Source organism: Equus quagga, chromosome 3, assembly GCF_021613505.1.
Source record: "Equus quagga isolate Etosha38 chromosome 3, UCLA_HA_Equagga_1.0, whole genome shotgun sequence".
In the NCBI taxonomy this organism is placed as follows: Eukaryota; Metazoa; Chordata; class Mammalia; order Perissodactyla; family Equidae; genus Equus; species Equus quagga.
Window position 1 is genome coordinate 1,881,133 of NC_060269.1, and position 12,218 is coordinate 1,893,350.

Below are 12,218 nucleotides of genomic sequence, written 5' to 3' on the forward strand. Positions count from 1 at the left end.
GGGGGGTTACCTGTAGAACTCATGTCCTGTCCCGTGTTTCTGTGTGTGTGGAGGGGTTATCTGTAGAACTCATGGTAAGTGCATTTTGCGTCAGTTGAATCACCTCCTGCTTTTAAAGTGATAATCTGGTGATGTTGAGTGATTCCACGCAGCATCCTTCAGTGAGTAATGGAAGGTGTTCATCATGGGAGAGATGAAAGGGAAGGGGAGAGGGTTCTGATGGCCTAATCTTCATCACCCCCCTCCTCCCATCACAGCAGATACTTTCCCCCCTTTCCCAGAAATTTTGTGCAGGTTTTAAAATTTTTCCATCAATCTTTAAGAGAAAATGCATTCATTTCCTCAAATACCCCTCCTCAGAGAAATAAGTATTGTCAGGTTTTTGTGTACCTTTCAGAAATACTTTAGATACTTACAGGCAAATTCCTATGTATCCCCCTCACCCCTTTAATACAAATGAAATCCTCGTGTGTGCACCATTCTTTACCTTGCTTCTTTTTCTCAATGGTACATCTTGGAAGGCTTTCTTTATCATCAGTACATGAAGAGCATGCTCGCTTTTTTAGGGATTCATAGTTTTCCATTGTATGGCTATACCATAACTTATTAACTGGTTTCTTATTGATAGACATTTATGTTGATTCTAATCTTTTATTAATACAAACAATTCTAAAATAAGCAACCTTGAACATGCATTGAAAAAAATATCATTTTGCGTGTGGTACAGTATTTCTGGAAGGTAACTTTTTATATTTGGTCAAATGGCACATACAATTGTAATTTTGAACAATTTGCCAATGGGTTCTTACTTCATAGTAAGTTGGTAATGGAAAGACTGGATTGCAATGCTGACTTAAGGCTCTGGCAGTCCTCCATCAAGAATCTGATTTGATGCTTGATTCTAGGATGCTCTGATTCCTATTCGTTCCCCAAAAACCACTGGGACAAGCTGGTGAAGGTCCCTCTGCCCCATTTTTCATCTGTTGACTCTTGGACCAGAGGCACCTGCTTGATATGGGGAGGATGGGGTGAGGTTGTGCATCTGCCAGGGTCTCCACCTGGCTTGCTGCCCCTCAGTTGTCTACTTTTTATGGATGTGAGGTCCTTTTTACTCATAGGAAAGACTCACACGTTCTTTTAGGAATGGCTTAACGCACTGACCTTTTATTACCTTTGTAGTTCAGCCATGATTTTTATAGCTGTGTATATAATGTTTGCTTTTTTGCTAGACCCATGACCTATTAGGGAGGAGTATGTAGAATTTGATATCTGAATAAAGTTTTTTAGGATACCTCTTGTGACATAAAGATTTTCAGGAAATATTAAAGCATCATTGTACCAAAATACTTTTAAAAAGTGACTTTAAAACTGTAGGAGTATCTTTCCCATTAGTTATTCCAAACCTTATCCCAATTATATACTTAAATCATCTTATTTTAAAAAAAAATAAATTCATCCGTAAATAAAAAATTAAAAGACAGATGGAGAGAGAGAAGGCTGCGAAGCTAAGTCCTCCTAATGTCCCTGTGTTGGTTCCAGCCCCCAACAGGCGACTGCTCTTTCTATTGATCTTTGCAGAGATTTGTAAGCATTACCAAACTTTTCTTTTTTCGTAAAGTATGAACTACTGTGTGTCTTCTTTTTCATGTAATACTACATTTGGAGATCGGTCCTTGTCAGTTCTGTAAACCTGACTCACTCTTTTAAATGGCTGGACGTATGCCTTTTCTGTGGATGTACCATAGTTAATTGAAAAATCCCCTCTTTCTGCACATTTGGGTGGTTTTCCATATTTTGACTTTATGAAATATGCTGCAGTAAATATCCTTGCGTGGTCATCATCAGTTATGTGCATGTAGATGTGGGAGAGTTATAGAGACATCCTAGTTTTATCTAAGTATAATAATGGAAGAGCTCTCATTTTACTTTTATAAATTTTCTTATATAAAATGTATAACTTAAAGGAGATTAAATCATGGATAATATTACAGAATGGAAACCTTCAGTTACTTTCTATTTTTGATTCCTTAAAAGATACCCTATAAGATAGATGAAGTTGATTTCTTTATTTCTATTTGTTTATGTCCTATCTTGTTTGGGGCAGGATGTGAAGTGGCTTCCAGGAATAAATGCAATAAAGTAGGAAAATAGGATTAACAAGGGCTAGTGGGAGAAAAAAGGATAAAACAAAAGGGAAGATGTTGGGAGGAAGGTTATTTAAATGTAGATATATAAGCCATGAGATCCTAGATATGTTTTATAATTTGACTCAGCTTCTGGTAGCCAAAGGAAAAAGGGAAGTGTTATTGCTCATATAATTCATGTTGTTTATTAGGGAAAAAGCAAACCAGTTATCTGGGGAAATTCTGGCTTTTCCCACATTAGTTCTGAAAGATGACTTTCTCGTGGTCCTGCCCAGAGTGGGAGGGAGTGACGGAGTGGGAAGGGTTGCAGCATCATTTCTATCATGAAGCCAGAGGTGGTTTTGTACAGCTGTCCATATGAGACCCTCCAACCTAAGATGAGGCTCTTAACTCCAGATGTATGGTTCATGGAAAGTTATTCTGTACACAGTTTAAGAGGAATTGTACATACTCAGCTATTTGATGGCTCAGCTTGATCCAGCCCAGAATATCTACCCGTGATGGGTGAACTATACAGAGACAACTCCAGGTTAGAGAAGACACTTTCAAGTTGAGATCTCCTACCGTGTCCTGAAGTTTGCTGTAATATTAATTACAAGTCAGCCCATATATTTTTTCTTTCTTTCCTTCTTGTCGTTTTTTTTTTTGGCTCATGTGTTTTAAAGATCAATCAACAGTTGATGGAGTTGGTATCCAGAGGCGTTGTAAATGAAGGACGAATAGATGTCTTCTAGGATCCAGTATAAGGAGGTTCTGCAAAGAAATCAGTGGAAAAATTTTTTATATCAATTTTATATGTTGTTATTTTTGTATTCATTGGACATCAGTATATAAACTCAACCATTTTGTTAGGCACTTATTCATTTCCGTGCAGATTGTGGCTTGGGGTAAGAGATGAGGCACAAACATTGCTTCCAGGCATCGTTTATCCAGCATTTGCTGTTACATGGAATAAGGGCCAGTGAAGCCAGGAACAAGGAATGACAGCATCCTTGACCAGTGTTCCTTTCCCCTAAGCTCCTGGCTGTTACAGATGTGCGAAGGAGCTAAAGTGAGCCTTGGTTGTCGTCCTAGCTTGCTTGGACCTCACGGAGGGCTGCTTCAAATAAGCCACTTAGGCCTGAACAGGCTCAAAGCGAGGTCTGAGGAATGTACTCTTCCTGGCGTCATCCAAGCCCAAACTGAAGTCCTTTTCAGTGGGGTGTGAGGAAGGGCTCAATTTCATGTCCTCCTGAAACCCTTGGGGCAATGGATCCTGAAACCCTGATGCTCCTATGCCCTAGGAGAATCTTTCTCTCAAAAAAAAAAAAAGATGGTCAAAGTGTGTCTTGAGAGGACACAGTCCAGTAAGTGCCCCGTCTCCTTGGGAGAAGCAGAGAGGGGGCTTTGAATGCCTTTCCTCCAATGTCAACACCATCCAAGAATGTGACCCGTCTGCATTGTCACCCTGTGTCAACCTGGAGGGGGGCGGAGGAGTTTACATTGCCGGGGCCAAGATCTTCCATTTCTTCATAGGAACAAATAAATGATCAGTTCTCAAAGATAATGAAACATAGCCAAGAAAATTTGGCTTGAAAAATTTCAAGGTTCTATCAGTCACTGACTACAACCATAGAAAAAGGCTGGAAGCATAGGCCTCACGTGGTTGACGGCACCTCCCTGGGGGTCTCCGTGGGCAAGTCAGTGGCAAATGGACACCTAGTTACTAAAGAATTGGTGTGTTACAGGGTATAGAGTTCAGTTAAGTAATATCAAACATAAAGAAATTTTCCATTTTAATGTGCTAAAGCTTTTTAAATTTTCTGATTTCATCACTTAATTACTACTAGTGCATAATTAAAGAGATAATTATGGTCATAATAGAATTTCTAATAAAATTCCTAATAAAGCCAGCATAAAGGACACATTATAGCCCAGATATGATAAAGTATTACTAAGTATGGTAAAATAGTGACAAATATCTATGTGTTCATTCCACGTTCTTTCACAGATTCTCTCAAGAATTGTAGGGGTTTTTTTCTTTGTTGTTTGAGGAAGACTGGCCCTGAGCTAACACCTTCCTCTACTTATATGTGGGACGCCTGCCTCAGCATGGCTTGATAAGTGGTGTGTGGGTGGGCACCTGGGATCTGAACTGGCGAACCCTGGGCCACCAAAGTGGAGCACATGAACTTAAGCACCATGCCACTAGGCCGGGCCCAAGAATTGTAATTTACACTTAGCCAGATGCGACACCGCTAAGTCAGCTTGTTATTCTGAACTCTAATGGAAAGGAAAAGAGATATGAATAATCACATCTGGTTTCTTAGCTTTAGTATTTGATTTTAGAGAAGAAACCATTTTTTTCCTAATTCTATTTAGTTGGAAGCCCTTATTTTCTGCCATACGTTAACTAGAGGCTGGAGACAGCCTTGGTAGGTACTAGATACAGGGGACAGCCTCCTTGAGACTCAGGATTTGACATAGGTGATTGACTTTTGGACAACCTAGTGTCAGCTAAATTTTAACTGAACACTTCATTTGCTCACTGTCTCTTTAACTATTCTGTAGATTCATGACATCAATTGTCCAGAGTTGACATTGTTTTCTTATTACAACATTATCATATCACAAGTTTAGTAGATATTATTTAGTAGATATTACAAGTTTTGTAGATATTATTGACTTACTCTGAAATTTTAGGAAATACGTCATCGCAGTTTAAATTTATGCTAATGTGCCCAAGGAAGAAACAATTGGAAATTTCTAGATTTATGTTTGCTTTGCCAAAGTGTTATTTTTCAAAAATCTTTAGCATTATTTTCATAAATCAGAGTTCTCAAATTCAGCTTCTATGAAAAATCCCTATATGATCAAATGTGTGTGTTGCCAAATTTATAGGAACTAACTCTACAGACAGACTTTCCAAATATAAGTTTTGTGCCACCCAAAATATTTTTCTAAAGCGTTTGGTCCTTCCTAATTTATTTCAGTGTTAAGATTTTGTAGGCACTTGGTAATTATCCACCAAATCTTTGCATGCAAACAAATAGCAAAGCCATTGACCATTAGAGAAACGCAAATGGCAGCTCGTGCTTAGTTGTATTTTTAATGTACACAAGTGTTTAGAGTTGATTTTATATAGTATATATTTACTATGGTAGTGGTTTCTACTGGATAAATTATCCCAAGTTCCTGTGATTACATAAATAATTTGTGGTGTTTCACGTAGACAATGGTGGTTTCAAGGTCCTTTGTCCCTTGGATTGAATTTTAAAATCATTGATGAATGAAAAGATTCATTGTATCTTGGTGTCTATGGCCAAGAATTAAGATGTTCCCATGTATAGTTTCATTTCCTAACTAAGGCAGAACTGTTTTTTGAGACAAATTTGGGGAAGAAAATATGAAATGATGAAGTAATTCGTAGCTTTGCTAAATGTTCTGTCCTCTGCTCTTACACTGGGGTCTGATGCGTTCTCCAGCTTTGACACGTGTGAAGGAGAGCACTGAAGGTCGGGGCCCTCCGGATTCTTGCTCAGAATGCTGTTCGTGGGGTGTGCTGTCCTGGATGCTGGGGTTGTAAAAGAACAGAGTTGGGTAGCTGTCTGTAAATAGAGTTTGCCAGGCGAATATCAACCTTTTTGACGATGAGAAATACAGCATGAAATAAACGTGGGGTATTGAGAACTTCTTAAAGTTATGACTTGTCCTAACTGAAGATGAGGGATGAGAAGGAGAAGTGGAATGTCAGGGAGGACCTCTCCTTTCATGCACGTACCTGCCATCGTCACCTGTAAGGGGGCGCATGTGTCACGCTTTGCTCTTTGCTTGAGGGGCTGTGTGACTCCTGTCTGCGTCCTGTGGAAACTGCGTCAGCCATCTTCGCCTGAAACATTTTAGTTCCTCTTCAGAGGTTAGGCTTGGCCTAACATTTGGGCTTTTTATAGTCCTGTACAGTCACTCAAACTCTACGCCAGAAGACAGGGATCCCTGTAGAAATTACTGGGCTCAGCTCCTTGAGGGACACCCCCCTCCTTTTCCTTAACGCTGTCCGAAGCCCAGGACTGGCTCCACGTCTGTAAACCTGTGTTCAGCAGGCAAGAAAAAGTGGTTCCTGAACCCTTGAGCTTCTCTGGTTAGTGTTAGTCACCATTTCATAGAATCATCAGAGTGCTGACCATGGTTGACCGGGCCCTGCATCGCTGAGAGCCGGCAGACGAACTGAGGCAGTGTTCTCGGGCGGTCTCAGGAGAGACTCCTGGAGTCGGAGACCGCAGCTGAGTGGCCCCGCTGGCAGGGTTGCATGTATTTCCTACTGCGGCTGTTTCATGACAGCTGTAGGGAAACAGATCATCAGGAGAAAATGGGACAAATTTCCTATATTATATGCTTCTGATGAGTCCTGTTTCAGGCTTCTCGCAGTGGGGTTCACACCACAGAAATGCATGCAGGGTGTTTATTTTTGGTGACTTTCACAAAAATTGTGGTGATGGTTGCCTATGAAAATTTCCTTATGCTTCAGTAGAGAGTAGACCCCAGAAACTTCCTGGAAGTAATCTATTCCAGGCTTAACATTTCTTTGATTTAAAATACAGTTATGTGGAGTTTTAAAATGTAAATTTTTAAATATGGGAAATAGGCTGAAATTTTATGCTAGGAATCTTATTTAATAGGCATAGGTATTGATAGCATAAAATTTACTAAATCTCTGTGTGTCAAGGCTGATTTATAAGTAGGAAAAATGTGACCCAACTTTAAAATACGGTAAGATACGGTGCTTGGCTGCTTGATACTAATACAACTGGTTAGAAAATAATCACGTTTGCTATTCTTTATTGAGTTGTTTTACCTTTGTTTAAAACCATTTAATATATTTTTCTCAGTAAATTAGACTTTTCAAAATTGGCAATTCAACAGTGTTAAAGAAACGGTATCCTTTTATGTCTTTTCCTTCTCATACATGACCACAGTCATAAACAGTTTTCCTTAATATGTGTTCTAGAATATAATTTGCAATTTATGCTTTGATTTATTTTCAGCTTTTTGCTTACATTGTACCTGATATATTTCATTACCCTATTTTAAGAAATGGGTCAGCATCAAGATATGGTGAGTTCTTTTAAGGTTAACAGCAACAATAAAAACAAAACACTAATTTGTTGTAAATCTAACCAATGCGAAAATAATCTCTAACAAGCAAATGTAACGTATGCCTTTAAACATACAGAGCAATCACTCTGGATCAATAAATTATTACACTAGTTGAATCATTTTGGACTTAGAATTTTTTCTTCTAATATTACCCAAAAGAAGGCTCCATTCACCGGATTTTAAATTCTACAAATAAACACACAAATTGAAAGTTAAAGTGAAAATTTTGTGCTTGAAAGAGAGAAGGCATTAGTCCAAGGGAGAAGTGATAAATCCTCGTTCTCTTGCCTCGAGGACCGCTAGGCTGGTCGAACCCTGAGCGTTAGTAGTAGTGGTTCAAGTTTCTTCCATTTTCTTCAATTAAACTGGGTTATTTATGTATCTTCAAGTGGAATGGCTGAGCTTTCACAGTAATTCTTGTTGCCATTGACAACCGAAGCAGCCATGCAAGAAGAGAGTGCTGTGGAAGGAAAGGAAAAAAAACCTTAGTATTTCCTCCCAGAGCTGAAGAGAAGGGAGCACACAGCATGTAAGACACAGGTAAGTGAAGATTATCAACTGGAAAACTACCAGCCTTGGTTCTTCATTGATCAAAAGTTTTAATTTTTTTCAGATATTTTGTCCAACACTCATTTAAATAAAAGGATACTGTCTCTTGGAACCAAAAATTAATATTCTGAAAATGAAAAATTGGATGGGAAGGTACAGTGTCACAAAATGGTTGAAATAGTTTAGAATTTGGACTGTGAAAGAATAGCACAACTTCAATTATTGGTTAATATTTTTGTTACAAAATGTTTTTTAATGACAAAATGGTGACTAAAATATTACTATTTTAAACATGTCCTAGATTTTTTTGTTGTTTCAGAAAAGCACTGAAAGTTGAATGTGTAAGTCTCCGGGAATGTAACAAGTTGATAAATGCCCCAGTCCAGCTCCTTGCAGAGAAAAGATCTGGAATTTCTTTTTTTGGACATTTGTTTTGCAGCTTTCTACGTCTTAAGGCAGAGAATAGCAAGGATAAGGTGCCAGCTCAAAGGTTAGAGGATCATATTTCTTGCAATAATTTTGGCTAATCTGTGTCTTGAAAGGCATAACTTCTAAATAATAACTTCACAAAGTTATCAATAAAACTTAACATTAGCTGTGTTTTTCAGTTACTCTTTTTTTGGGAAAACTGTATTCCATAGAGATGTGTTTATTCTGTTGGTAATTACAATAAGTTAATTTTATTTCAGTTATCACGTTAAACTTTTCCTTTTCAGTTTATAATTCCTTTCTCCTATTTTATGAATCTAATAAATTGACCTCCATTCTAACCTAAAGGACAGTTTATATTTTTAAAACTTAAAGAAGCAAATAAAAAAACAAAGTCTACAAATGAAAGTACTAACACCAGCCTATCATTAACCTGAGGGAATTGTGTCTCATATTCATTAATTCTCCATGGGAAAATTCAGGTAAGAAGTATTTTTATTGTGTAGAATACATAAGATGTTATAATAGCACGTATGAGTACTCATGCTGTTGTTTTGGTACATAAAGGAGTCCTTGTTTAAAATATTTTTGGAAGTGAATAGTGTCACTTCATAGATCACCCTTATGAAACTTCAGTGGAAAATTTTGGTGAAATATATGAAATTCCATTTAATGGAATTGGTGCCAAGAAGACAACACACTTTAAACTAATAGATGAAAGATACTATCACATCATAAAAAATGTTTTTAAGGGAAGATTTTAATAAAAACATTTGGGAACAAAATGGATAGGGCTAGAAATAAAAGTTAAGGACTTTCTTTGTTTAGGGAGCCTTAAAAAATCTACTGTCAGTCACAAGATTAACTAGCAGAGCCATGGCTGAGGTTAGGGAGGCACTGCCAATGAAAGAGTAGGATGTGGGCTTTGTCACCAGCAGATCTGGGTTCAGGACCTGTTCCTGTGACTTAGCATCTCTGAGATACCAGATGTTTTATTTAACTTTTCTGAGCCCAATTTCCTAATCTTTAAACCTACTTTGCAAGATTGTTGCTGGCCATAAGTAGTGTGCCTTGTGACAAATGTTAGCTTTTATTGCTGTGGGGTCAATATAGAGAAGACAAATAACTCTGGAAGGTGTTTTACTTGGGTCCGTCATAGTACCCATGGAATAGCATGTTTTTAAGTGCATTTTATTTCCCATGTCCATCTTTTGGAAGTAGTCAATTGGAAGTAGAAAATTTCTTAAATTATTCATTTCTAACGTAAGAACTCTCATTGGATAGCCATCTATGCTTCTGACCCATTCCTTTCCCACTTCTCTAAGAATATCCGTTTGCAAACCTCAGACTGGAGAACAGTTTCGTTTACCTAACCAAGGAAAAGGGACTGGAAGGAACTGGAATTGTAGAATTACCTTCAGAGTTATTGTGATTTAACAAACAATTGAGAGCTTACTGGAGGCGAGGTGCTAAGTCAGGTGCTGGGGGAGATACAAAGATTAATAAAACATGGACTCTTGCTTGGGAGAGCTAATCGGGTAAGATGGTTGTCTCTTAGTCCTTCTAAAGTAGGAAAGGGTTAGTGATAAAGAGCTGAGGTTGTTCAGAGGAAGAATTGCTTCTTGCTGGAGGGGTCAGGAAGGTTGCACGGACTCACTGGTGTTTAGTTGGTTCATTCATTTCACAGATGTGTATTCAGTGCTATCTCCTGATTCTGGGCCAACCACTGCAGATACCGTATCAATAAGATGTAGCTATAGGCATTCCTGTCATTTACTGTCAGTGTTGAAGCCCCACAGACAATGACACTACTGGAGAAGGGGTGTGTTCTGATACACATGTGTTTCAAGGTAGGATACTATGAGAGCATATCTGGGGGGCAGGGGGCGCAGGAGGGTAGCATCGCAGCCCAGGAGTGATGGGCTGGTGGCTCAGCTAAATCCTGAGGGATTTGTAAGTCAAGTGAAGGGTGCCCTGGCCAGACAGAAAAATGCATTAAAACTTCAGAGCCAGAGTGCAGGGCACACTCCAGGAAGTGTAAGAACCTTAATCCGGCATTGGGGTCTATGTTTGAAGGGCCTCGACGAGAGATGCTGTGGGAGGAGTAGGAATGGGCTGACTCGTGGAAGGCCATTGATGTCATCTTAAACAGATTAGCTTTATCCCAACGTTGTAGAGGAACACTGAAAGGATTTTAAGCAGGGAAATTGCACGATTGAATTTGTGTTTTGGAGGTTATAAGCTGGTGCTAAAGGGTCGGATCTAGCATACAAGTGAATTTGGTTCACTTACAGAGTGTCCTAGCATTCTTTGAAATAGTTGCCAGTGATTCATAGGAAACGTGAACATCAGGCTTTGTTGAAAATCAGGATCTCTGCATTGCCGCAGGGAACCCATGGGCTGGAGCTGCACGCAGCTGCCCCGTGGAAAGAGCATGTGGTCCATGTACCACGGGGCTCCCTTCCTCAGGGCGAGAGCTGGGACCTGTAGGCACTTAAGGTTCTGAGGCCAATTTCTGAACGTTTCCTGATTGGCAATTTAGAAAATAGCTATCTGAGGCTCAGGATTAGAGGCTCTTACACTAAACCTGGTGAGAAATTAGGTTTTACCTTCAGTGGTGGTGGGAACAGGGAGATGGCTAGGTATGGAAAGATGCTGAAAGAAGGGATGAGAGGCCTGCAGCACCAGGACCACGGTGGGAGCCCGGGCTTGCAGGCAGGCGCTGCTGGTACAAACAGTTCTTGGGAAACTTGCCTAACCTTTCTGGCAATAGCTTCTTTTTTGGTAAAATGTAGGTAAGAGCCCTGCCTCATGGGATTTTTAGAGGATCAAACAAGAGCATACTTACAAAGCTCTTCGCTCATCCTTGGCTCGTGGTTACTTCACATTCAGTAAATGGTGGCTGGTGATGGTGATGGTTGTGAGGAATGAGAAAGATAGCAAGGATGACACCCAGGCTTCTAGCGTGTTCCTCGGGGAGCCAGAGAACACTGGGGCAGGTGCAGATGGTGCCTTCAGTGTGGCGCGTGCTGTGTGTGAAGTGCCCGTGAGACTTTGAAGTGGAGATGAGTGATGTGTGGTTGGATTCCGAGGTCTAGAGTTCAGGGCGAGATCGGAGGGGGCACAGGCTGTGAATGGACCATCTCTCCACCACTGTCCCACTCAAACCTTCCTTCCCCTCCGTCAACTTCAGTCGGCGTTGATAATCATCACAACTACCTCCACAGAGGATCAACTTTAAACAGCACACGAACAATGTGGGGGAGTAAAATACTGTTACATGTCGGCTGAAATGTTACCTGATAGTTTTAAATTCTTGAAAAAAATTCTTTCCAGTTCACCATTTGGCCTTTAGTTGAAAGAAACGAATAATTCAACATTTGTTTATATCAAGGGCTGGGAAAAATCACACTGTACAAACGTTATATCTTTTTCCCCCTTGTGGTTGGCTTTTTCTGTTTTACATCAATATCACTCCTAATTCTAAGCAGATATACAACTAAAAATGAATCATTGTTAGGAATGAATGATCACACTCATTTCTGGAGTTCATGTTCTTTCTTAACTCAATGTACTAAAACCAGTCCTGCCTCAAGGCCAGCTCACATGCCGCCTCCCCCTTCTGCCCTCCTGGCTTTAGCATGGGGAATTCCCCTCTCCTTTCTCTAGGCTTAGTTATAGCGCTTGCCCAGAGCCTACCTCCAATGCCCCGCAGGGTGGCTACTTGTGTGTCTGTATCATTGGTCCTGCTAGACTGTTCGTCCTGTGGGGCTGGGCACTGTGTCTTACACGTCTCTATATCCAACAATCCAACAGTAGCTTCTGCAAAGCCCAGTCTAGTTCACTCCATGCGTTTTTGAAGGTGTAAGGACCAGGCACTTCTATATAAAAGGGATAAAAAGGATGAACAAGATGTAATCTTAATAAGCAGGTTGTGGTTTTCAGAAAAGACAATTTACTGGG

General features: G+C 39.8%; 1 protein-coding gene across 3 annotated transcripts in view; it reads left to right on the forward strand.

Moving 5' to 3' along the window:
- Positions 1-12,218, forward strand: part of NPNT (nephronectin) — a 75,577-nt gene that overhangs the window by 8,742 nt on the left and 54,617 nt on the right. Inside the window, exon 3 of one of the 3 annotated variants that reach the window (XM_046656273.1) lies at positions 8,266-8,316. The exons of the other annotated variants lie outside the window; for them this stretch is intronic. Within the exon in view, the coding sequence (XP_046512229.1) occupies positions 8,266-8,316 (51 nt within the window). The remainder of the gene's footprint in view (positions 1-8,265; positions 8,317-12,218) is intronic. 3 annotated transcript variants of the gene reach the window in all.